General features: G+C 45.5%; 3 protein-coding genes and 1 long non-coding RNA gene across 5 annotated transcripts; 2 read left to right on the top strand and 2 right to left on the bottom strand.

Moving 5' to 3' along the window:
- Positions 1-477: 477 nt before the first annotated feature.
- Positions 478-3,957, top strand: LOC146544418 (uncharacterized). Its single transcript, XR_014882764.1, has 2 exons — positions 478-3,383; positions 3,475-3,957. It is a non-coding gene; the product is annotated as an uncharacterized LOC146544418 (long non-coding RNA).
- On the bottom strand, positions 3,906-6,271 carry SMIM19 (small integral membrane protein 19). 2 transcript variants are annotated; one of them, XM_010709580.3, is made up of 3 exons: positions 5,970-6,266; positions 5,756-5,880; positions 3,906-4,754 (listed from the first exon to the last, which is right to left on the bottom strand). In XM_010709580.3, the coding sequence occupies exons 1-3, from the start codon at positions 6,125-6,127 to the stop codon at positions 4,690-4,692; spliced, it is 348 nt and encodes a 115-aa protein (XP_010707882.2). In that variant the 5' UTR covers positions 6,128-6,266; the 3' UTR covers positions 3,906-4,689. The 2 variants fall into 2 exon arrangements, with proteins under 2 accessions (XP_010707882.2, XP_085078029.1); XM_085221903.1 differs by lacking the exon at positions 3,906-4,754 and adding an exon at positions 4,805-5,035 and having other exon boundaries at positions 5,970-6,271.
- Positions 6,272-13,692: 7,421 nt separating this feature from the next.
- POMK (protein O-mannose kinase) lies at positions 13,693-15,427 on the bottom strand. Its single transcript, XM_003205465.5, is given in 3 exon segments — positions 13,693-13,892; positions 13,895-14,609; positions 15,140-15,427. Coding segments are annotated over 3 exon segments (1,059 nt in total). The 3' UTR covers positions 13,693-13,836.
- A 65-nt stretch (positions 15,428-15,492) lies between these two features.
- HGSNAT (heparan-alpha-glucosaminide N-acetyltransferase) lies at positions 15,493-26,634 on the top strand. The gene is given in 19 exon segments (XM_085221843.1): positions 15,493-15,867; positions 15,944-16,071; positions 16,389-16,510; positions 17,396-17,465; positions 18,091-18,160; positions 19,264-19,370; positions 19,814-19,890; positions 20,460-20,490; positions 20,707-20,816; positions 20,819-20,866; positions 21,154-21,171; positions 21,174-21,268; positions 21,939-22,060; positions 22,515-22,641; positions 22,797-22,883; positions 23,461-23,538; positions 23,669-23,739; positions 23,860-23,972; positions 24,983-26,634. Coding segments are annotated over 19 exon segments (2,031 nt in total). The 3' UTR covers positions 25,165-26,634.
- Positions 26,635-26,726: the final 92 nt, after the last annotated feature.

The raw sequence follows: 26,726 nt of genomic DNA, 5'->3' as shown, positions 1-26,726 counted from the left end.
ATCAGGCAAAGAGCTTCCATTCTAAAGGAGAAAAGGCTATTTGCCCTGTCTTTGTAAACAGAACTCATGGAGACAGCAGAGCTCTGATGCATTTTACTGATGTCTTTTTGGCTTTTACAGTTAAAAAATAATAATAATAAAAAAAAAAATTAGTCAAATAAGCCTTTTGCTCTTAGCACAATTGTTTTTTTCTCTCTTCTCATCTTCTTCTGTACAAAAAGCAGCCACGATTTCCAGATTTCTCACTGGACATTTGCAACACTTTTGAGGTGTTCTGCCATCAGTGTCTCTGTCATATTCAGTACCAGACTCCTCGTCTGATGGGAGACCCACTGCCCTTGCTGCGACTGATGTCAGATGGAACTTGTTAAGGTACAAGAAGCTTGCTCATTGTCCCATAACTCTTATACAACAACAGAAATGAGGCTGCAAAGGAAAGGATCTTACCTTCACTCTCATGCTCTGTGGCACAGAAACCTTCTGTCCTTCAGTGGCAGCCCTGTCTCAAGGACAAGATCAGGTGCTGCCTTTTTGTTTGCCCAGCTGCGTTAATAAACTAGGTTACATCACCCAGGATCCTCACTGTGACTAAGCCATGGCTGAGGTGTTTGGAGGAAAAAGGCAATGCCTTTTGATCATGGCTTCCAATTCTGAGTGTAAGCACCTGTCATTGAGGAGTGCATGCTGTCAGCAAGCCTCCTCCAAGCACTGCTGCTCTTCAGGCATAACAATCCAGAGGCATCACAGCATTAATGACATGTTCAACATGATGCTCCTTCCCTGCTGAAGACGGCACATAGCGACAATTCTGAACTTCTTTTATGCAGAAATCAGGGCTGGGGCAAAATCTCTTCAATTCCTCAGGAGAGGCTGAGTGATGACATACCCACCTTTCTCTCTGCGGCGTGTATAATTTCAGGTTGCCCAATAGTAGCAACACTCCTGAGTTCAGGAAGACTTTAAAAGGAGCGATTATACTCACGGAAGTAAGCTAGCATGAATAAACTACCCAGGCAACAGGGAAGCATTCCAGAGCCCTGTGCTGTCACCAGGCTTTTGGCCAATGCTGCTTAATCATATATGCAAAACACACATTATGAAAAGATTCATCATAGATTTGAATATTCTTAATCAATTACCCTGCACTGAAGAAACTTCCCTAAAGCCGTACTCGTATGAAGGGACTGGGATCTCCTCCTGCCTTCACAGCTTCTGTCAGTGCTACAGATCAGGGTTCCCCCTCAGCATAGAAACCCATCAGGCAGTTTTGGAACGGACATTTTAGAGCTTAGCAGCACCTGAGCACCATACTGCTGAAATTTCTAACTACTAGCACCACGAGTTACGCAGCAGCTGCTATGGGCTGTGCTCCCATCTGGTCCTGGCTGGCACATGCCAGTTCATACCAGCTGGGCACAAAACATGGTGCAGACTGAAACTCAAAATGCTTGTGGCATAGCAAAAGGTATTTTGACTGCAGGTCGCAGAGCCTGCAGTATCTTCAGCCTTAAACACAGCTGCGTTCATCATTTATATAAATTTAAGATTTTCTCGAGCCTTGACATTGGATTTATCAAACTCCATTGGAAAAGTTCTGTCCAATACTATGTGCAAAACCTAACCAGACACATTTTAGTGAGGAGTGCTGCAATGACTTTCCCACCACTTAACAGAAGATTGTAATTTTCACATAAAATTACAGAGTCGTGGTTGTAATGCCACTTCAAGACTGCCTTTGCAGAAATCTGACTGTCAGCAGCTTCCACGGGGGGAACAGAGCGGTCAGATTCTTAAGAACATCCAAGTTATGCTTTATCTGCGGCATGCCTGGAGTTGCCCCAAAGACTCAAGAGATAAGACCATTGCCATGACAGCAGGCTAACAGCTGAAAACGCAGTCGGAGCAGGGAGCTCTGTGGAGATAGGATGGCCTCGCTCAGTCCAAAACTCCTCTGCTCGAGTGGAGCTGTTGATGGCAAACCCCACACATCTAATGGGTATAAAAGGATGCCCAAGAGGAGCTCTGGGGGGGGGAGACTTTGGAATTTGTGACTTCTGAAGAAGCGCTCCCACAGAATGAGAAACCCCATTGCCTGGACCAACATTAGAACCCAGGCCAGTGACCTCTTTCCCTATTTGCCTCTCTCTCTCTCTCTCTCTCTCTCTTTGCCCCCTCCCCTCTCTCTGTATCTCTCTTTTTTCTTTTTTTAATCTTTAAGTTGTTAAATAATGCAAGGCCACAAAACTTAGTCAGAACTCTATGAGTGCTAATACTTTTAAGATTATGTAGTAAAATTGATGATTGTGTTTGGATCTTAATGTCATTTCACCTTAGACCAACTGGGGGGGTGTTGTAAATCTGGTCACTCCTCCCTCCCCTCGCAGGGTAGGATATGGTAGCAACCCGCTAATGCTTTTTTAAGCTACTGTACAGACGCAAAGTTTTAACTGATCTGAAAGCCTTCCCTCCCATGCTTTGTGCAATCGGACACTACTGAATCTACATACTGCAACTGTTTTTTAAAGAGTATTGGGTAAGCTAGAAAGATTTGCCTCTGTACAGCATTCTTGAGAATGAACATGGCTAAAGATAACTTTGGAACAGTTTTTTTTAAAGGTCACAAGCTTTCCCCGACCAAGATTCCTAAAAATGCAGCATAAGAATAGGTTCCTGTGTATGCCTACTAGCCTGACTGCTGTAAATGGGCACAGAGAAAAGATCTATTGTCCTTTGCTTTCAGGGACTGATTTCTTTATTGCCAGTTAAAGAAAACACTTATTTCCATATGCAATACTGTGAATTAACTGGTAAAAATCACCGCAGAAATCTCAATGGTAACATACGAAAAGTTCTCCCCTGGCTGCACCTTCTGTCCCAGGCACTTGTACTATAGGCTGAGATATGAGACCACCAACAGAATAGTGTTCGGCTTTGCTGTATAAAACGCCAGTAGATGCATTTGTGTCAGGAAAATCAAGCACTACCGCCTTTTGCTCAGGGTTCGAGCAACGTTCCTACAATGCCCATAACAAGTGCTACGGCGTCTGCATTTCCTGCACCTCAAACTTTTTTTCTCATCTCACTGAGTAAGCTGGTGAGATACCTGCGTCGCTACCTGAGCTCCGCGCGTGCTGCAGAGCCCTGCAAGCTGCCCTGCCTTTCCAAGCACTCCACGGCGCATCCAGCTCAGCTGAGTGGAAAATCGTAAAACAATTCGCTACAGACAGGCAGACTTTAGTTCGGGGTTCGGTGAACTGGAAAGAACGGCTCACTCTGACCCGCTGCTTTACTGACGCGCCGGGCGCAGCCGAGGGCAGCAGCAATGCCGGAATACGCCCACGAGGAGAGCTCCGCCCCACGCTCCCGCCGCCGCAGCATCCCAGGTAGGCTGGGGCTCGGGGCAGCGCGCCCGGCGGCCCAACCATCCATCCATCCCTCCCTCCCTCCCTGCCTCAGCCCGCGCTTTCTCCTTAGGCGGCTCCTTCCCGCCTCACAATCGCCCGCCGCGTGCGCCGCCGCCGCCGCCGAGGCGGCCCCCTCCCCTGGCAGCGATGGGAGGGGCGAGGGCGGGGCGGCCCCACTCGCGTGCCCCGCCGTGACCCCACTCACCGCCCGTCGGGCACCCCGCGAGCGGCAGCGGCAGCAGCAACAGCGGCGGCACCAACAGCAGCCGGCGCGGCCCGGAGGCGGAAGCAGCGGCAGGAAGTGAGATCGATGCGGAGGGGGCGCCACTTCCGGCGGGGAGGGGGAGCTGAGGCTCGGGCAGCGCTGCAGCGCGGACCCCTAGCGCGGAGGCGATACCCGCAGCCGCAGAAGTATACCTGTCTTTGGGCGCGTTCCGAGCCGTCAGTCTACCCAAATGCTGCAGTGCCACGAATTCGCGCAGATACGTCCTCAAGTATTACTCATGGTTAGATGCCTTTATTAAAGTCATTTCTGAAGTATTCTTTAAATTAACCAATCTAATGATCTACAGTGGGGAACTAAAAAAAAAAAAAAAAAAGGGCGTGAGGCCTCTTCGGGCTGAACCGTGCTTTTTGGTACTGGTTCTGTTTACACAAATATTTACAGACAATCTGCTCTTTAAACCAGTTGACAAATGTAGCTAGCTCCTGTTGCTATAGCGTTACAGCACTTGTTATAAGCAGCACTTGAACCCGCAGCTCACTGTGTACTTCTGAGCTTCTCCAGGAAAGGCTCACAGCAGTGTGTACAAACTGACACGGAGACCACAATGTTCCTGCACTGCAGCCAGTGCTACGGCCATGGCTCTCAGCCGCCCGCCCACACTGGGCAGAGAGGCCAGCATCCTCACCCACATTTACTGAATGCATTAAGGAATTTCAGCACTGCTTGGCTGAGGAACCAGGCAAATTCCTGGCAGTCCGGTACTGCCTTACTTCCTTTACAGTACCATTTGTGGAACTGATTTCCAAGGTGCACACAGGACTGCACCTCTCTGCCTTCAGAAGCTTCTCTGAGCAGCTCTGTCCTGTGCTGGGTACTCTCATTCAGAAGGCATTCCATTTACTTCATGAGGCTCAGAGAAAAGCTACCAAGAACAGAGCTTTGAACACTCCACCCCTTTCTTCTCCCCCTTGCATCGATTAAGAGGCATTGAAAATAGCTCCACACCAACTGGCACTGTCAGCTCTGGAAATAAGTCCTGAGTTCCTACAGCTGCAGGCTTTACTCCACTGACAGCTGTACGCTTTCAGTCTGTTTTGGTGGCTGCTGCTGCTCATATTTTCTTGCTGGAAAAAAAAAGAAACACTGATCAACACAAATTACAATACCAACATATATATTTATATATACACGTATGTGCATGTGCATCTATGTAAGTATGTAAATATGATTCAAGCAAGAGAGATCTGAGATTATAGAATGTTGTTTCATAGTTCAGCTGCATGACAAGTCTCAGTCACCATACAGAATTTGTCCTTTAGCATGTGGCCTTGGAAGGTCTGAGCAGCAGCGTCACACCAACACATCAGTGCATAGATGGCAAAGAAATACCATTCCATTCAGATACCTTTGTTAAAAAAAAAATATTCAATTAAAGACTGTGGCTTCAGAAGTACTATTCTGAACAACTTGTTAGTCACCCAGTAACTCTCCACTGGTCTCTGCAGCACAGGAGCCACGTACTAACAATGACATTTACTTCAAAAGCAACCTGGTTAGCAAGACAAAGGAAGATCAAAGCATTGTGCACAGTGCAACACACAACAAATGCCAGCTGGCATTCCTCTATAGGTAGTATGACCATTTTGTTGCATACAATGCGGTGGCCTTGTTTGACAACCTTGAAGTTTACAAGGTGGTTTCGGCTCACTATGTTTTCCTTACCCATCTTCTGGTGCTTACATGGTAAGCGTGAGGCAAATGCAGGCGTTTTGCCAAGCTGGGAATGCAGAATATCAGAGCCATAAGCCTCTCTCCCATCTCAATCCTGATACTCAGCATTCAGACAGGAGTGGCAACACTTAGTGATATAGTAAAATTCTCATTTATTTTCAGCTTGAGAAGTGGAATTACTCATGACTCCACAGGCAGTCCTCTGCAGTCTGAACCTGCATCCACTTTTTGACAACTGCACACTGACAGCAATTCCCTCACGCTGTCCTTAGGCCACAGAGCAGCGCCCTGGGCTCCTGCGGAACCCCAGCACACAGGGCCAGGCCCCACCTGACAGCCCTACAGGGTTGCCCCACGCAGGAGCCCCCTCGGGGCCGGGCTGAGCCGCCCTTACCGATGGAGTACATCTCCAGCTGTTGCCGCAAGCGGATCTTCTTCATGCTGTTGTAGAAGTTGGGCTCGGGCGGCGCCTCGGCAGCAGGGGGCAGAGTGAAGATGCGCAGGATCCTCCTCTTGTTCCTGCGGGGGCACGGCAGCACGGTCACGCGTGGGGTGACCATGGCTGCCCCTTCCCTTCCTTTCCTTTCCCTTCCCTCTCACCCCCTTACCGCCGCGTATAGACGAGCAGGGCGAGGCTGGCCAGCACCACCAGCAGGTACACGTTGGTGGCTTCGTTCCAGGCCTCGTGCACCGAGTAGTCGATGGCCCCGCTGTCGCCCAGCGCCGCCGAACCGCCTCCGCCCGCCCCCCCGGCTGCTGCCGCCATGGGCTGCTGGGGGGTGGCCGTTAGAAGCGGGCGCGGAAGGCGGGAAGTGACGTGGCGCGTGGCCCGTGGGGCCGCCGTGGGGAGCGGCGCCTCAGCATCCCCGCCGCCATCTTGGGGAGGGGGAACTGAGAGGCGGCTCCCATCTTGGGACCACTCCCCCCACACCGCGTGCTTTCATTCTCGTCTAGCTTAAGTGGTTCTTGAGACAGACGGAGGTGGAGTTCGGTGATGTTTTGTGCTGCAGTTGATACCGCGAACACAACTCGCTGTTTGCTTCCGCGTTGCCTGTATCCGAGGGAAAGCGCGTGCAGGCAGACGGGACGGTAGGGGGTACGACTTGAGCAGCCCCGAAGGGTTGGCAGCTGTCGAGTTAAAAAGCACCTTCACCCATTCCGGTTGTTCAAGCCGTGACCAGTGTCAAAGGAAAAAGGCTCTGATTGCCAAGTGCCTTCGATTCTCACATAGCAACTAAATTTGGCAGCTCAAGATGCCAAAACAGAAATAGCACTTTCTACTTTTTTTTCCCCTTTTTTAAATGGTGCCAAAATGGGAGCTGCTGGATATTCTGCTGCTGGAGAAATGGAGCTTACTGTATGTTCCATATGCTTCTGGTTTGAAAAAGCATAACTATAGGATTATACTGAGGCAGAAAAGGAGGTGCAGAGACAGTGCTTCAGCTTAGAAATGCAGGAAGTTGTCTGAAGTACTTACTGAGACATAGACTAATCAGGCAAGCAAAGGATGTTCTGACACATACACACACACGCTCATTTTCTTCTTGCTCCTTAATTTCCTATGTCTGAGCTGCATGATAGGCCAGGTGTGCTGTCTTTTCTCCTTCCCCTTCCCACTCCCTGCCCACTCTGGCCCTGATACTTCATTTTATCATATCTTAAAGTCTCACGACTCTTTTGGTGTAAACATCACGAATGTGGTTAATCTCCCTTTGCTTTACATGTCTTTAGTTACATGTGCTTGATGTTGAAATTGTTTGCTATCACCACTGTATATAAGTTAATAGGGAAAAAGAATACTTTTAGGGCATGGTGCACCTATTTCAAACATTCACAATAAGTCCTCCTGTGCCTAGGGAGTCTCCCTGGCTCATTACTGATTTGAGGAGGGGTCCTAAACACCGTGTTAACATGGCATCTGCTTTGCAAATGTCCAAACAGTCTGTGGGAACTGCATCCTTTGGGTAGCCGTTTTCTGAATGCAAGTTGCGACAAGTCACCCTGCTCCATTCTATGGGACAGACTGAAGGGGCTTCAGGTCAGGGCAGAAAAGGATAGGAGATGAGTGAAAATATGAATATCCAAAAATTAAAGGCTGGTACACTACTATCATGAGAAAAATTCCTTGCCCCCCATGGTGTGGGAAAGGAGAGCTGAAGGACATCAATTAGACATAATTCTAGGTCATTAAATGGAGATGGCAGCCATGCACAGAACTGTGGAAACCACTAAGATAAAAAGAGTCTATCAGTTAAGAAATATGACTCAAACCAGTAAATTAAGCCTGGTTTCATGGGGATTTAAAACAATTTCTCACAAAGTTGAGGTTTTTCATTCATTTTTTTTTTTTTCTTTTCCCAGTATGTTGAACTTTTTGGCCAAGTGGCTTGACAAAGAATAAGCATAATATGGATCTTCATGTTTTATTACTACCTACAGACTTCAATTAAAATCAAGCTCATTTGTACTGGGTATAGAGAAGGTTCAATTAATATCTATCTAAAGGTACTTTCTTCATTAACCCTTCAGCTTTACTCTGGACAACCTGGGAAGATGCTGAATGCCCTAAGTCTGCACCCAGCTTTCCTTCTGGAGAAAACCAAGATGTAAGAAAATGCAACTTCATCTCTCAGGGTTTTCCTCCTGCACATGGGAATGCACTCTACCTCACCCAACAGGTACTTGATTTCTTTCAGTTAATTAAATACTCATTTAAAACAGATAATCCACCCACCCCCTACTCAGAAGAAATAGAGATTTTCTTTCTTTCCCCACATATCTCTCTGAAGTTTGCAAATGTTAAGCTGTGGGTTGGACAGAGTTAAGTGCTGTGCTAAATGTGACAGTCTTGCAAACCTCAGAAGAGGTGATCTTCGAATTGCTGCCCTTTGTAATAGGATTTCTGGGGGTGTAAGCCTTCAGTGTGATGTTCTTGAGGAATCTGGTTCAGTATCAAAGCTGATAGGCTGCAAAGCTAGGTTATCATCTCCTGGTACACAGGTCTTTCCTCTTACAGCTTCTGTAGCTTAGGCTCCTGAACACCTTCAGAAAATGGTGCATAAACTGAGGTTGAATTTGGTCAGCAAAATCAAGCCTTGCAGTTGTAGTTAACGAGCATAACAAATGGTGTGACCTGTCCATATAGAGCATTTAGCTTGTTTATTTGTAGTTTGGATTAAGTCAAATGAAAGAGCCAACAGTAGCGTATACTGCTAATGTAGGAGGACATTAGTTTGTGAGTTCTGTTTTTTTTTTTTCATATTAAAGTTTTTTTATAGGGGAAGGACTGACATTTTGTGCTATACCTATATAGCCTGCAGGTAGGCACTGAGCAAATAATATAAAATAACAAGTGGCACTGACACAAGCTATTCTGGCAAAATGTAGCCAGTGGGGACCTAAGCTTAGCAGCTAGATTGTCAGCACTACACAGTACCAAATACAAATGAGGTGTTCCAGCTATGGTTCTGATTCAGCTTCTCATAGGAACTGGCTCTTGGGGAGAAAAAAAGTATAACTGTGTAATTTAAATTAAAAAAATCCCAGCTGTTTCAAAAAGTGGGAGCTTAGCTCATCCTGTGGAGAAATCTAGCATTCACTTCAGTCCAATTAAAAACAATTGAGAGAATTGCTGAAAAGAGTCTTCCAGGTCTACATGGAAAGAATCCTATTTTCAAAAGTCTTCAGCATCTGCCAACTGCTATAAATTTGACTGAAAACTGTCAAATACTTGACAACTTTGAAATTACAGTTACTTCCTATACAAAATGTGAATGCTGGAATCTAACAGTCTTTTGAAATGTATGGCCAAGGAATCTGAACGTGTCTGTATTAAAAATATATAATTATTTGTGGATTTTGAGTTACCCAGGGCTAAATGGAAATCAGAAATTGCTGAGGCATAAGTACCAGTGTAATGTAAATACATTCACCATTTAATCCTGATAAATACTGGATTGTAGACTTCAGAACACAGACTGACAATTATTGGAAATCCTGTGGTCATCTCAAGTATGTCATCTCAAGTATACAATATTTCAGTTAAAGTAAAACCATGAAAATCCTTTTTCTTTTTTCAAAGTACCATCTAGCATATAATTTATTTGGATGAACTCTGCAAATATGTGCATTATATCACGCTAGAAGAACTTGAGAACCACTTTTTTCTTGTTCCCAGGGTCATTCAGCTATTGGTAATGTACTACAGACATAATGATAGAATCAGTTTACAGTTGCGAGTTCTGCCAAATATCTCGCAATTATATTTTGCAAGCAACACCGCCTCTGTTTCACAGAGATAGCAGTGTGGTGTTTTGTTTATGTGATACCAAAGAAAAATATTGTTTTAGGGTTGTGACAGAATTTCAAAAAGTTTTTGTGGTATTCTAAACTTCTGATACACTTAATAGTTACCACTCCATTAAATACAGAGTGGCACGGGCTTTGAAAGTGTCCCTCAAAAACCAAAAAAGAATCATAGAATCATGAAGGTTGGAAGAGACTAGCTCTAAGATCATCTAGTCCAACCATGCACCTACCATGAGTACTGCCCAATAAGCCATATCCCTAAGTGCTATATCTTCCCTTTCCTTAAACACCTCCAGGACGGTGAGTCCACCACTTCCCTGCGCAGCCTCTTCCGATGCCAAAGAAGGAAGGGCTCTATTCAGTTAAACCAAGTGTGCCCACTTTACGTCTTCAGCATTTAGCCAGACATACATAGCAGCTGATATCTATATGCACACCTTAGTTTTAATGGTGTCAGACATACAGATGAATTGCTGTAAAGTCTGCTCACCTAGATTCAGGATTATAGGACTGCTTTTATGCAGTTTTCATTTTTGCGATCTGAAACCGATGGCATGTAAATCGAAACACACTCCATCAAACTTCAGTTACCTAGTAGTCTGAGGAAAAAAAACACAGAATCATGGAATATTCAAGTTGGGAGGAGCCCATAAGGATCATCAAGTCCAACTCTAGATCCACACAGGACCAAAGCAAACCAATAAACACTTGACAATGTCTTGACACTGACCACTGAGGTGGTTTGGAGAAGCTTCCTGCAAGAGAAGAGCACCAGCAGCAGTCCTGCTCCTTCTGGAGCCTGCATTTGTGTGACCAGTTACTTTGGCAGGACTTTTGGGGTAGAGGAACAGGGATACAACAGGAAGGCTAGCAACAACCATCTCAGGTGTTCAGGAGAAGCATATTTTGTGGGAAAGGACAAGGAATGTGTGTGCCTTGATTTGAGCTTGGGATGAGAGCCAGCGGTGTTTTGAACAGAGCAGAACTGTGGCAGTAGACATGGCAGGAGAAGTCATGTTCACTGTCCTAAGGCCAGGCAGAGCGTGGATTAGAAGAGAGGAGCTTGCACGTTTTTCACTGTGAAAAAGGCCTGCTCCTGCTCTTCATCCTTTGATATTTTCCATCAGATAAAAAATACTGCTTATAGAAGAGGCAAAAAAACCCTTGAATGTTTACCATGACTGTCATCGATGGTGAAAACCAGAATGGCCAGCAGATTGAATTAGAAAGAACGGAGGCAACTGCACATAGGGCTGACCTGCCTCTTCCACTTCTGTGAAACCTCAGCTAGGTTCCAGTAAGGGAAAAGGAGCTGGAAATGAAGGAATGACAGGGTTCATACAGTCTTGAGATTGTGGAAGAGGTTAATTGGGAAGAACAGAAAGAGGGAGAGATTGCAAACTCCTCTGATTTTCCCGAAAAGCTGAAAGGTGACACTCAGCCTTGGTTGAGCTTGGACCAGGCTGAGACCAAAAGGAATGGTAACGAATGCAAGTAAAACAAGCAAGTTATAGAGGAAGTGGCACGTTCATTTGTTTTGGTGGCCCTTCTGAGAGCTCTTACATCTGCCTTGTTACTACAGATATGCTAATGCAAACACCATGCCATCTTTCAGGGGTATACTGAAATTTGTTAGAAAAGCAGGATCCCAAGGTCTCCCAAGGGCAGATCCCAGCTATGTTTGAGTACGAGAAACTGCAACTGCTAAGTAAAGCTAAATTGACCTTCATGCTGCCATCTAGTGTTCCCTTGTAGACAGAAACAACGTTCCCCAAATAAATACTTCAAAGCTCCATTAATGCTCCTCTGTTCAGAAGAAATGTAATTTATTCTTCCTGAAAAACAAGGCTGGACAACACAGAAGCTAAGTAGGAGGGAACAGGGAAGAGGCATATGAAGGACAGTGTTAAGGCAGAATGTTAGAGAGACACCATTTTTAAAATTTGTTTCACCCAGGAATAGAGACATCTCCAAGGCAAGATTCAGAACCAGATTTTGTCCCCATTTATTTTTCACTCTTTGAAATTCATGTGGCTGCTTGCAAGGTGCAGTAGTACACAGCAGAGCAAGAATCCAAGCAGCAAGAGACCAGCATGAGAAGCTTGGCTGGTTCTACTCGACTGCCCTTGCTACTGCCATAAAAGACAAATGGTGTGTTTATTTCACAGGCATCAGATACTGATTTTCCTTCCAAGTACACATAAGGACTAACAAAAAGTAACAAATGCTGTTGTGGGGATAAGCAAAGGATCTGCCTTGAAGAGCTACAGTAGGATGCTTTTCCAACACCTGCGCATCGTAACTTCATGCTGGAACTGTAAAAGCCTGGATAACCCTATTAATAACTCATGGGATGATTTACACAATTACAGCAGGGACAGCGTTTTTTTTTCTCCACACCTTTCTTGAAGGTGCTTTGAATCCAAGTCCAAAATACACATGAAGTATCCAAAGTCACTGCTTTGTTTTGGAGCTTTAATTTCTGACGTGAATAGGAAAGCTGCCAGGAAGAGTTCTGCTGGCTAGAACTGCACAGCTGGAAAATGGCAAAATCAGCTAAATTAAGAAAATAGACTGCCCACTGGGAAAGAAAAACCATAATGACCAGCTTTGAAAGAACTCCTGCTAGCATTATAAGAAATCAGATAGGAATTTTGTCATTTGCAGGACAGTCTTCTCATTTACAATGAAATTTTATAGCAAAAGAACACATGCAGTTGAACATAAGTAAAAAACCTGTTTTCTCAGTTCAGTTATAGATTGTTTAGATGAAGTGGACTATCGTTGTGACAAGGAACAGAAACAAACTCTTCAGCAGAAAGGACAGTGTACTTCTCTGCCTGTAACTCACCTCTCAAGTAAAGACAGGAAGAAAGCTGTCCCCAGGCCCTTAGGCCTTCCAAAGGCCTACTCCATGGTATAGAAAGTCCTCTACTAATGGTAGACTCCACATCTCATTCATAGTATTCCCATTTTGTTGTTTTTTTTTTCCACCAAGAGCACAATTAAATCCCAATCTCATCAAACAGGGCCTACTGCAGAATGAAGGCATCATTATTCTCTTTCTCCAGAGGTTGGTACCTGTTACAGGCTTTAACATCCATATTGGTACCAGGAGCTTTCTCCTCAACTCACTGAACAAAGAAGCAGCCTTTCTTTTTTTTTTTTTTTTTTCCCCTGATGAATACATTTTGAATTCAGGCCTGACAGAGTTGTTTACTCTGAATGTAAGGCTTTTATTTTCCAACACACAATTTGCTGTGGAAGGAAGTCTCGTTCTCTTCCCATTCCCTGTTCTTTCTCCTTCCATCCATCCATGACATTCAGTGAACACAAAAGTGAGTGCAAAAAGGATTAAATGAATATACATAAAAGATACACTTAGCCCTCTTCCAAAGAGCTCACACTTTCTGTGGATTAAAAAAGACCAAGAGGACTCCTGGACCCTCATCTCCAAAGAACCTTGCCGAGAACACTGTAGGGGCAAGTGTTTCAAAACCAAAACCATGCATGTTTAAGCTGCCTCTGTATCATTTGCTTGCTTACAAACTAGGAACATGTTTGTTTAGTGAGACCACAGAGCAATGGTTGCACGGCTCCAAAAGCAGCCCATGGAATATCCCATCCAGCAGCGAGGCTGGGCATGGTGGTTGGGAAGGTGGCATCAGGGCTCACCAAAACCTGAAGAGAACTGTACTCATTTCTGAACACCCACTGCTTTTACTCCACGGGGAATTAGGTGAGGACTTTGTGCGTAACACATGGGCTAGAGCCACTGGAATCAGCACAGAGCTTGAGGGGCATGCTGTTTAAGTAGGACTGTATTTCTTTCTTTTTTCTTTTTTAAACTCTTTCTGTACAAAACTGTTTTGTGTTTGAAAGGGGAGTTTTTATAATAAATGTTGCAAAAGAAAAATTCCGCATCTTGAGAAATTTCCCCCGTTCTCAAAACTTAATTTTTTCCCTCCTCCTCTTACAGTGATAGATTAAACATGCCAATGGGAAAGGTGCACAGCTTCAGCATTGGGTAGATAATTTTTAATCAAAAGGTAAAATACAAAGTCAGTTGTTTTTATCTTCTCAGTTGAGGGGACAGAGATTTTGCCCTTCAGGCAAGCTAAATAAATAGGAACGTCAACTTCAGTCCACCGTTTGTCTCATCATTTGCTATAACATTTCCCTAGTACCAGGCATGGCTGCCTCCCGAATCAACAGAGTTAAAACTTCTTGTAGGTGTCTAAGATCTCCTGGGCAGAAGGCCTTTCGGCTGGGTCCTTCTTCTTACATGCCGCATGGATGTCAAACAAGTGCAGTCGCACAATGTCACTGCCTTCAACGTGGCCCAAGAAAAAATTGGAGACATCCGGGATTTTCCAGATGTCTGTTTTTTCATCGTATGGGGGCATAAGGTCATCATCAAACGGCACATCCTCTCCATAGGGCCAACGCTGCTCAGGAGCTACAAACTCTCCCCAGAGCTCCCGATGACCACACTTCACCAGCCTGCCGGCGCTCCTGTTAACGAGAGGCAAAGCATCCAAATCATTCACCAGGATGTGAAAGTCACTCGTTAGAAGATACTGAGAGAGCACCTTTTCCAGGTCGTTCGAATCGCACATCACTAAGGTGCCCAGAGGGCTGCTGTGCAAGTAGCGAATTATGCTCACATAGTCTATAGCAAGCATCAGCCTCCGATGCCAAGTGTTCATGCTCTTGTACTTGGGGATGTGCAGAGTTTCATTCAAACCCCTCAGGGAGCCTAGAGGATGGTACTCGGTGAGGATTGTGAACTGCTTCTCGCAGTAGCCAAGCAGTCGGACAACGTGCTTGCTCTGTAGTGCCTTCAGCATCTTCAGTCCGTGGAGAAAGTCCTCCTTCAGCTCCGGTTTGGTGAGCTGTGAAATGACCACTTTGTTTTCCTTCCACTCAGAAAGAAAGACCTGAGGACAGAGAAGAGATGTATAAGACATGTGGAGAGCCTTCCTCTGCTGACTGTTACCATGTGGCATCCGAGTGAATGCTCAGTCACAGCCGCAAACCCAGTGCGGTCAGTCCTATGCTGGTGCATGACCGTACAGTGTCGTGTCAAGCAAAGCGAGCTGCACGTACGTGTCGCAGCAAGCCCTTCCTGATTTTGTAATTACAGCATAGGATGGCTCACGATTTCCTAAGCTTTCATTGGAGTGGATGAAGTAAAGGATGGAATGACTTCATAGCACCCAGCCAGACTTGCTGTGCTCAGCTGCACCACGCGAAGCGCTCCACCCATCCCTGTGGTGCTGCGTGCACAGCCTGGTGTTGTTTGGTGTGAGGTATGAACTGGCCACGTTTCTCCTGCCTGTTCTTACCTTACCTGTAGCCAAAGGCTTTCAGCTGCTTTAAGCGCAGCTATAAATGCAGCACGGGCAGCTAACAAAGAAAGCCCTCGCTAGCTGATTCACTGGAGAGAAGAAAGGATAACCAAACTCACCTTTTTCACGGCTCCTTCACCAACACATTTGAGTTTTCTGACTTCCCTACTGATGGCTTCACAGGAGAGCCAGGGGGAGCAGTTTTTCACCGGTCCTAGTCTGAAAGAGCCGTAAGGACAGAGGCTGGGCTCGGCGTCGGCACGGCCCGAAGAGCCGTGCAGGTTGCCGAGGTACAGGTAGAGCAGGGCGTTCAGGAGCAACACCGCCACCAGCAGCAGCGCCGGCAGCAGCGAAGGCGCCTCTCTGGGAGAAAAGTCTCTTTTCACGAAATGCGCTTTCTTTTCCATCTCCCCTGTGAAAGACACGGGGTTGCCAGCTCCCTCCGCAGCGCAGGGCTCTACGGGGCCGTTTCATGGCAGCCCGCACGACCGCCTCCCCGCTGCCCAGCCGCGCGGTACGTGGCGGCGGGAGGCCAGACTCCGAGCGCAGCGCGGCGCGGCCCGACGCCCCCGATCGCCACGACTGGGCCGCGGCGCCGAGCGCGCTTTCGGAGCGGCGCCGCCCCGGGGCGGAGCGCGGCGGAACGATGGCGGCCGCGCTGGCGGCGGCAGTGGCTGCGGCGCTGGGCGCGCTGCTGCTGGCGCCGGGCCGCACGCTGACGCGCGGAGAGGCCCCCGCTGCCGGGCCGCCGCCGCCGCTCAAGATGGACCAGGCCCTCCTGCTGGTCCGCAACGAGCTGCCCGCGCAGGGCCTCCGCTTGGCCGCCCGCTCCGCAGCCTGCCACCGGGTGAGCGCGCCGAGCCGCGCGGTGACTAGCCCGCGGCCTGCGGCCCGGTTCGCCTCACCCTCCGCTTCCTCCGCAGTGCTCCTACCAGCTTCTGGCCGTCGTCCCGCCGAGCGACGGGGGCCCGGGCGCGGCGGCCGTGGTGGACACCCAGCATCCGCTCAGCCTGCTGCTCAACGGCTCCCTGGCCGGCAGCGAGCTCTGCAAGTAGGTGCCACCGCCCCGGCTCTTCGTCTGTGCTGCTGGGTTTTTGTTTCCCCCGCGCTGCGACTGAGATTTATCGTAGCCCTTCAACCTCTTTCCTGATCATAGAGCCTGGAGTTCGCCACGCTGTGGGTTACGCTGGGTGTGTCTGGGTGTGGGGCTGACCTGTGCTGGGGCCTGGTCTCACTTGCATAGAGGCAGTGGTGCGAGGAGATGGGTGATGTGAGTTCAGGAAAGGTGATGCTCTACCCTTCAGCTCTCTGAGTGATGCCCTGTTATCTACATGGAGCAGCAAGTTCTGTCTCCCTTTTCCTTTGCAGGATTCAGTATCACTTTGGAGAGTTTGGCAATTACTCCCTAGTGGTAAAGACCCTACACACAAGTGCCAAAACCATTTCTTGTGACATAATCATCAATGAAGGCCCCATCAACAGCTACCTCCGTATGTAATGCTCAGCTTTCCTCTTACATTCTGCAACATGCATCTCTCAATAAAGCCAGATACCTAAAATGCCTCTGTAGCTACCTGTGTTGTGTTGAAATGTGCAACGGACCTGTACGTCTTCTCTCTCAGTGTTTTGCCTGTTTACATTTTACATCCCTGCCTGAAGACACTGGCAGGATCAGGTCTCTTCACATTTTTGGAGTAGAAATTAGCCTCACCAAAATCAGTGGGTATTTTATCCACAGGGAGATTTTATCATCGTTAGTTCCTCTTTCCCTCCATGTTTCTGAAAATACACAGGACCCTTGTTCTTCCCTCTGTCCTGCGTCTCTCACAAAACAGGAAACAAACCATAGTGTTTGGATTTCTATTTTGTTGTGCTCTTAATTTTCAACCTGCTGTCTTACTTTTTTTGTTCATTTCCTTTCCCAGGCCTTCTTTAATCTCTCATCTCTTCCATTCCTCTCCTTTGTATTAAGTTTTTCTTCAGTCCTTCCAGTTCTCCAGCTATAAAGAAAAATCCTTCACACTTTCAAATGTTATTACTGTCTCCCTGTCCTCTTCTCATTGAGGCTATCTCTGAATCTCTAGTTTTTTCATCAGAACATATGGCACATCAACTCTTTCTTCACTATTGCCTCAGTGCACATTTATTTTGCCCTTTTTTATGCCAAAATGTGCAGTTGCTGATTGCTAGCTTGCTTCAGTTCTTTTTTTTTCTCTTTGTGGGACTCAGACTGGGTATAAATATTCCGTGGAGAAAGCGGTGTGATGGATGGTGGGTTGAGTTTGTTGTGTTTATATCACAGTAGACCAAATCCCTGCCCATGAGCAGTTTTGTTGTGTAAGATACAGAGTTGTGTTCTTCTCTTTTCCATGTAGCTATCCTCTTTGCTTTCCTGGTTTATTTGGGGATCCTTGCTATCGTGATCATCTGTCGCCTTGTTATGAAGTAAGTGAACAGTGTGCTAACACCTCCTCATACATGAGATGGGGTCACCCATTTAAAAGTAGTGTGGTAGTGCTTTGGAGTCCCTGCTTGCAGGTAAGACTGCTGCCAGGCTGCCATGTACAGGTCAAGCTGTACTAGCTGTCCATGCAATGACAAATGCAGAGTGATGTGATTTCTCTTGAGGATAACTTATAGCTTGCTAGCTCATGTGCAGAGCAGTTGCTGGAGAGCAGCAGACATCAGCCATAAGCTGATGCACACTGCTTTTTTCTCCTGTGACTTGTTCCCGAGAACAAATCAGCAGTACAAGTCAGTGGGACCTAAGCATCTTTAACATCTGTGATCTTATGTCATGTGTACTGAGCGATATCAGTCCCTGTCTGTGGACAGCCTGAGAGTAGAGGTCCCAAACTTGAGCTTGTGGCAGTGTCATTAGATAAATGGATGTAACTGGGTTCACAGGTACTGGTTGTATATCAGTATTACATACATGCATTGGAGAAACATGGATAGAGGCCATCCCAGCTTTTGATTTATACTACTGAATAGTTGACGTTAAGACGGAATTGGCTGTGAAGCAGCCAATTTTTTTTGTTTTGTCTGTTAAACTGTTACTAATTTGCAGAATTGGTCCAGTCAGAAACTGGGTTTACAAGAAACTGAACCCTAGGGAAACTGATCGTCTGATTAATTCTGTGAGTGACCGAAGTACCTTTCATTTGCATTTGGTGGTGGTGGTTTAACCTCAGAATAATGCATACTGTCTGGGCATCTGGGGGATTATTTATTACTTGCCATCTTCTTGTGCCTATTGCCTTTGCCAAATCTTAGTGTCAGACAGGCAGTTTTATGTCAATGGAGAGTGCTTGGTTGGGTTTCCAGGTAGGAGTTGTGGATTCCTCGCAGAACTCTTGCAAGCTGGGAATATCTAGCTTTCTGCCTCCTTAGTTCCCTCGAAGGACACGCATCTGTGAAAACTGTCCCCAGTTGACACAAGAGTATAAGGGTGGGGTTGAAGTTCTGGCTTGTGTGTTTGCTTGCAGCACAATAGGAATTTTCATGGAGCTAAGCTTAAATCAAGATTCCTTTGACAGCCCTAGAGTTGTCATTTCTGTGGGCCATGTTTTATACTAGAATATAGATGGATTGTCACAGTCTGGGCTTCATATTTAGCAAGTCTGAACCTGCATGGAGTCAGAAGAGCTGGGAGCATAGCTCCGGTGCAATTCTTGAAATTGCTTATCTCCAGTTATCCATGTTAAAGCAATGTTGCTGCCTTATGCTGTTACTGGAGCTGATCAGAGTGGTTTAGGGAACCTGTCTGGAAAGAAGCCGGTCCTGCTTTTAAAAATATTCATTTTCTGCTGGTTTAGCTCCCTGAATGGTCTCTCTGTGTGTCACACAAGTGCTTATGGGATGGGATAGGATGGGATGGGACTGATCCTGTTGATGAGAATCAGCAGCTGGATCTGCTCAGCTCAGTTGTAAAGCTGCCCTCACAGGGATGGCAAGTCTGTGGTTGATTTGGACTGAACCCAGCTCCCACAAATCTCAAACATAGGATTTTCTCCTTGGCTTATTGTTTCTACCCTGATCAAAGATAGAATACAGAGCATCTGCATTTTCCTGTCGAATACTATTGCTACACTACAGAGCCACTAAGGGGTTAGAAATAGCAAGTGGGGAAGCAAAAAGAAAAGGAGGATGGGGAGAACCAGGACAAACATGGTGTGCAAACCCATGCAGGTCCATAGCCAGCCACTGACTTGCTTTTCTTGTGTCCGATTTGTTCCTTCAGGAGCTGGGGTCCCCAAGCACCACAGACTCCATTAGCAGAGATCCTTCCCCGCGTCTGTGGCGTGCAACCTCTCAGCAACGACTGCGTTCTCTGGACACGTTCCGAGGGTGAGCATAAGACCTTGCCCAAAAGCAGCTCTCCCAAGGGGTGGGAGATTTGTCCAAAGACAGATTGACAGTATATGGAAATACAGTGGAACCCCAAAAGCATTTAACTTGAACAATAATCAAAATTTTAATTATTACTGTTGAAGCATTGCATAGATCTAGTTTGAGGAGATGTTAAGGTTGTGGTTCATGGTGGAAAAGGGCAACCTATGTTTAGCATGAAAATGTAATGTGAAGGTGCTTACTTCAGTTCACTACTATGATCTTTGAAATACTGCTTCTTGTTCAGCAATACTGGAAGCTTCGTATATAATCTTTCTTTGAAAATAAACTATTAGATCTCACAGTTGGAAATATTTTAATGGAATAAATGTTAACTGTGTTTGCACATATGTATTTCATTGACATGTGGTACTTTCTGTGTTTTCGTTGTTTCTTTTTAGCCTCTCTCTTATAATTATGGTGTTTGTTAACTATGGAGGAGGAAAATACTGGTTCTTCAAACATGAGAGTTGGAATGGTAAAGTACAATTGAGACACAGCTAATCTGCATTTTAAGTTCAATATCTCGATATGGTTACCTGCTGCATTGTTTAGTTGAAGGCTGGGATGCTCTTCTGATTTGCATCAGTACAGTATCTAGCCTGTTAGGCTAATGGGAGAAGCAATGCATATGTAAAGATTTCAAATCACAATCTGTTTGTAAGCTTGTTATTTTTGACATAGTATAATATTTTTAGCTTTTAAAAACCGTGGTCATTAAACAGAGTCTAGTATTATAATCAAGCCCATGGTGCTTGATGCTGTGCAACCATCAAGCTGATGGGGGAGGGGTTCTGCAGTGTGTTGCTCCGGTGGAGAATAGCAAGGATTCCTGTCCTGAAATCTTTCCTGAGACACAGTTATGAACCTGTTTTTTGAGGAATGGTAAAAGCAGTGAAACGAGATGATTAAATCTTTCTATGTTTTGCTTATAACGTTTTTTAGATTTTGGGACATAAAATGACCTCTGGAAACTCATTAATAATGCTGTTAAAGTTTAGGGAAGTTTTGAGGAAAGTAATGTGTTCCTTCTTATTTCTTTTGTAGGATTAACAGTGGCAGACCTGGTTTTTCCATGGTAGGTCTTCCTGAAGAATAGTGTGTCAAGTGATGTTAAGGGTTGCCAGGGGAACATTGCAAACTTCCTGCTTTTGTATGGAAATTGATTTGAAGGAGTGAATTTGTGTTAAACAGCTGTTAGGAACTTACCCCTCTTGATGACAGCACGGTCCCTATGAACCAGTAGAGCAGCTGAATGCTCTTAGCTGCTTTGTATCCTCTTTCTGTTCTGTAGGTTTGTGTTCATCATGGGCACATCAATATCACTGTCGCTGAGCTCCATGCTGAGGTGGGGAAGTTCTAAGCAGAAGGTGCTTGGGAAAATCCTCTGGAGGAGTTTTCTGCTAACCTGCTGGGAGTCATAGTTGTGAATCCTAATTACTGCCTTGGAGCATGTGAGCGAAACCCTCTTTCTGTTGTTCTGCCTCTTTGGCTGGGCTGTCTCCTATAGGAGACTGACGCAATTCTTTCTATCTAACCCCTGTGCTGGGAACTGTTTATCATCTTAGTGTTGACTTGCCAAGGGTTACGATTTACAGACAGTCAAGTGGCAGAACAGAGGTGCCCCACACACTTGCAGGTGCAGTGGCTCTGAGCTCTGCCTGGGGAAGAGTGGCTTCGTATTTATGAAGGTGCCCATGTCAAGAGTGTTTCTCTTTCACACTGCATGTATTTTTTCCAGTGTCCTGGGAAAACCTGCGCATCCCGGAGTACTTCAGAGACTGGGACTGACATATCTAGTGGTTGCTGCTCTTGAACTCCTGTTTACAAGAGCTGGTGCTGACAGTGGGACTTTGGTAAGTTACATGGGAAGGTAACACATGATAGGGCTTGAGAGTTTTTGCTCTTGTTTGAGTATAAAGAACATGTAGCATCTTATTTGGTGTGCCACATAGCATGACCTGGTGAAAATATCAGGGAACGCATACCTTTCAGTCTCCCCCTCTGCATTTAATCATGTCTATCTTTGCTTTATTTGAGGATTTCACTGATCCATCTTGATGGTGTTTAGAAGCAGACATTCCCAGGCATTTCTGATGACTTTCCACTGCCAAGGAACCGCAGGGACGGGCATCTCTATGCTGAATCCTGCGGCCTCTGTTTTGTCCAGTTAATTTTGGCAGTGGTTTTTCACAGCAGGGGAAAGTAATACTGCTTTTTGGCTTTTCTGGAATCTGTTTTCCCAAAAGGCTTTGTTCTACTCAAGACTCAAGATTCCTTGTGACATTTTTCAAGCTGAAAAACATTGTGGGTTTTGTTTTGGTTTGTTTCCTACCCCCCTCCTCAAAGAATTAAGTGTCTGGAAATTGTTTATGAAGATGAAAGGTCCATTGGCAGAACCCAGTTTTCAACAAAAACAGCCCTCTCTTGTGTCTGGGGAACTGCCTGTCAAGAAGTACAGGATGTCCCCAGGGGCATGTTTTTCACTTGTAAGTTAATATTTCCCCTTCCCTCCATCTCATGCAGGAGATGTCATGTCCTGCTCTGCAGGATGTTCTCCGCTTCTGGCCACAGTGGATCTTCATTCTGACGTTAGAAGTGATTTGGCTGTGCGTGACATTTTTGTTACCAGTGCCAGGTTGTCCCAGGTAAGACTGCACTCAGACTACTTTCTGTGGGGTATCAGATTATGTATTTTCTGTGTGGAGGGAGAAAAAAGTTATAGGGATAGGACAAAGATGAAAGCCCTAAGGGCAGGAGGCTGAAGGGAAGAATTTATCATATAAAGAAGCTTTTACTTTGGTATTAAATTAACTGGTGTGAAAAGGTGACATCACCTGTCAGAAGAAGAGGCTTACAGTCTTTCTCAGGCCTTTGTACAGCAATATACAATAATCACAACATCATCCCGAGTCCTGGGTCAGCACTTGTAGAGGAGGTAGAGCAGCCAGCTAAACAGCCAGGGCTGAACTGAAGCCTTGCTTTAGATTCCTGCCCGTACCCTTGAGACCAGCTGTCACATAGGACCTGCATTTCACTGTGTGCCTCTGGCCAGAGAGGACATCTAGCATCAATGCTGTAAATTGTTTGTTTCTGTCCTAGGGGCTATCTTGGTCCTGGGGGCATTGGAGATTTTGGAAAGTATGCTAACTGCACTGGAGGAGCAGCTGGTTACATTGATCGTTTGGTTCTTGGAGAAAAGCATATATATCAGCATCCCTCTTGCAATGTAAGTAAGTTTTGGTTTGCAGTATGAAGCTGTAGGCTACCACCAAGTGCAGCGGTGAGGAGGGGGTTGGGAAAGACGTGTGTGCTGAAGAGGAGTCTGGAGAAGAAAGGATACTGGTTGCTTGGTTACCTTGTAATAACTGCCCTCTGTTTAAGGTGCTTTACCAAACAACAGTGCCATATGATCCTGAAGGGATCCTGGGGACCATAAATACCATTTTAATGGCATTTCTGGGACTGCAGGTACCTCTTTTTTTTCTGTATGTTGCATGGGAAAATTTTAGGGCATCTTGGATGTGGGGAGGCAACTTGTTTTATTTGTGGTTGAGACTGGCTCTAACAAAATCTTTTCTAGAGCAATGCTTTCGGGCCACGTAGCCTAAGGTGGGTGTCAGAGAAGTGGAATCTAACCTGGCAGTAACTTGAAAAGGAACATGAGCTCTGAGCAGGCTGGGATGGATGCAGTGCCACAAAGCTGTTTGGCTTTGTCAGGGAGTGAGCATCAGTTTGTTCCTTTGTGCAGTCCCTTGCTGAGGGTTGGGAGGTGGAGTTTGAGTCACAGTGTTGTCCTAACAAAGTTGCTCATCCATTCTTCAGTATTAACAGTAGAAAAGGGATATGAGGGATACCTCTGCTGCTGAGTAATTTGCATTTAGGTGTTTCTCCCATCTGTGTACATTCTTTGCAAAGTTTCAATTTCACAGCCTTTCAGAGACTTAGCTGATATTGGTGTCCCTTGCCTGTAGCCAATGCCACTATGTTTTGAGAGCCAGATATATTTGCAGGCCTTAATTCACTTTTTGTATTCTGCTTGTACTAGGCAGGAAAAATTATCTTGTCATACAGAGACCAGCACAAACAGATTATGAGCCGGTTCTTAATCTGGAGCTTAGTAATGGTAAGCTATTTCACCTAGTGTGGTCTAAGTATCACTGGGTAGCTTCCTAATAGACCCGTCTTCTTGTTCAACAAAACAGTCTGAAATGTTGCAGTGCTTATATAAACTTCGGTAACTTTTTTTATTGCAGGGAATTATTTCTGCTATCTTGACAAAATGTTCTAAAGAAGAAGGGTTTATTCCCATAAACAAGAATTTATGGTAAGCTGAGAGCTTTTAGTATGACCTTCTTAAAGTGTTATTTTACCAGTTTTCCCTTTCTTGTATCGTGATCTGTATGCATCACTTATCTCTCTAACCTCCTACTGAAAATGTGCATAGGTCAACATCATATGTGACAACCATGAGCTGCTTTGCCTTCATCCTCTTACTGCTGATGTATTACCTTGTGGATGTCAAGAGACTGTGGTCAGGTACTCCATTTTTCTACCCAGGTCAGTGAAAGCACAGCAGGAAATGCATTCCTTCCAGTTCTTTCTGAACTATTCTGTTACGTTTCTGTACCTCCTTTGTCTTCAAAGGAGTTGGGATTTTGAATGAGGTACCTTGAAGGAGGTCAAAATGATTAGCTTGAGCTGAATTTTTGCACAGAATTGAGAGACTAGACCAGAAATTTAAGGGAGATGGACTGCCAGTATTTAAATAAGGGCTGGAAGCTGCTGTTGCCACATGACTGTTTTAAATTTCATCTTGAGTTCAGAGAGCGGCTGCCTAGCACCAAGCAAAATACCACAGCTGGCTCTCAGTTGGTTTGGAAAGGACTGCAGAGACTTAGCTAACTTAGTGGGAAACTCAAAGGCCTGTCAGCAGAGTACTACCACTTCTGAAGATGTGGAAGACAAAATCCCCTGGGCAGCCACATAGGTTCTCTCTGTGTTTTTAGATAAGCCTGTCTCCCAAAGCATCTCATTGTGGTTTTAACCACACTGGGCTCGTGACATACATTTGAGGACAGAGTGCAAACCCACAGCATAGGGAACATTTCTTCAGCTTTGGTATCTGGACAGGAAGATGGGTAGGGTAACAGCATGGTATCATATCTCCTACCAGAAATCCCAAAGCTTTGAAGGGCAGTCAGCATTTGTTTGGAAAGGCAGTAGATCTGAACAAATAGGTTGGCCCCCAGCCACTCTAAAGACAATAACTGTGATTATTTTTGTCAGTAGAATTGTGGGAGCATCGATCTGGTTGTATTTTCAATTTAGCATATAGGTTATCTACTTTTGTTTTCAATAAACATTTTTAGTGGTGAAGTCCCTCAGACAATGTGTGAAAGCAAACACATATGCAGAGCATTCTTTGGGCAAGGACCATTAGCTGCTGGGATTGGCTGTTATTGTTTCAATGTCATTCCATTTCATAAGCTTGGCATGCCTACGCCTGCTGCTTCTGCAGCAAGCTCATGCTTGCTCTTTTGGATGCTAAGACCTGTGCTTACTTTCAGGAATGAACTCAATCCTGGTCTACATTGGACACGAAGTGTTTGAAAACTATTTCCCTTTCAAGTGGAAGATGCAAGACAGTCAATCCCATGCAGAGCATCTGACTCAAAACCTCACTGCAACAACTCTTTGGGTCATAATATCATATATACTTTACAGGAAAAAGATATTCTGGAAAATCTGATGGAGGTGGTCAGGTAGGCCTACATGCTGTTGAGGCAAAGACATAAATGGATTAGCCTGAGATGTTGCCAATTCTGCTGGATTGTATTTATAAAAAGGGATCCTAGTTCAAGTTTACATTTCCATGGACGTTGCGATCAAGACTTCATGTGACTTAAGGACCATATTTTTGTATTTACCTAGAACTTATTAATCTGTTGCAGTTGCTCTATTTCTACTTACTGCACTTTTAAAATATTTTACTGATCTCCTACTTTCGTACAGAGACAATGACTATATTGCAACACTTGGTATTTAAAGACAGCCTGATGTTGCTCATGAAAGGAACTGTAAGGGAGCTTAGTGGTGATTGCAAGGGATTACCAGAAGGGACTATGGTCACTGTCATTGCATGTGACAAGGCACCTAAATCAGAAGCTGGGGCTTGTAAAAGCTCTTGACACCTGCAGTATCCCAGCACCAGTTATGGGCACACATTTGGTGCAGCCATGTCATGTCCCTCTTGTGGAGGGAGGAAGGAATGACTGGATTTGCAGATGCCCCCAGTTATATTTAGGTGAAATAACACCCCAAATCTGTGCATAAGAGAAAAAAGGATCAACTTTAATAGGTGAATTCTACAAAACAGTTATTGTCTGTATGTTGGCTCCCCCACAGTTATACCTACTTGAGCTGTGTGGTTTTTGACGAAGTTCAAGTAAGCCTTGTGTTACTTCAAGAGGAAAAGGAAGAAATGAGAGAGAGAGAGATCACTAGTCCTGGATTCAAGGCCATGCCTGCTGAGAGGGGTACTCCGCATGTTGAAAAAAGGAAGTAGCAGCACTAAGAAGGGCTGGGCCAACCCCCCTAGCCCCTATTTGGGATTGTAGTTGGCGTCAGTTGTAGGACCAGCTGAGACATCAGCTTCCAGGCATTACTGGGCTTGTCCCTTAGAACCATCTTCTTTTTCACTCGGTAGCACTGGCTGTGTCCTCAGCTCTGCACTGGGGTGAGTAGTGCAGTAACTGTTGGGGAAAGCTCAGGGCTGCCTGTGTGCTGCAGAGGCCAGTGCCTCAGCTCATCTGTTTGCCTTTTGCTGTTGTCTGGGCTGGGATCCACGCTAGCATCCTCCAGAAGCCTGCTGCCTAAGACCTCTTTTAATGGGTTATTAATTGGTGTGCTGCGGCTATAGGTTCAGCAGTTCACTTAGGGATGTTCTGGGCCTTTGTGTTATGAACCTCTAGCATAGATCAAGTCTGAATTTCACATGCTACATTTTGAGTGGAGAAAGGCCACGCACTTGGATGCTGAAGTTCAATGAGAGCAATCTTCTTTATAAGTGGACTTCCATGAAAGCTCTGAATATAAAATGCAGCAACACAGGAAGCAATTCAGCCCAAAACAAAACATACCAGTTAATCTCTGTCTAAGATATTTGTCAACTCATTTCTGTTGTGATTTCCAAACTAATGCTAATAAAAAGCCTGAAGTATCTTCTTCTCATTTCTATGCATGTATATGGAAGAAAGTAAGACACACCTTAGTGTAATGCCTATGAGAAAGAAAAAAAACAAACTAACAGAT

This window comes from Meleagris gallopavo, chromosome 4 (assembly GCF_905368555.1).
Source record: "Meleagris gallopavo chromosome 4, MGAL_WU_HG_1.1, whole genome shotgun sequence".
Classification (NCBI taxonomy): Eukaryota; Metazoa; Chordata; class Aves; order Galliformes; family Phasianidae; genus Meleagris; species Meleagris gallopavo.
The sequence above is the reverse complement of the archived record's forward strand: the minus strand, read 5'-3'. Positions and strand labels throughout refer to the sequence as shown.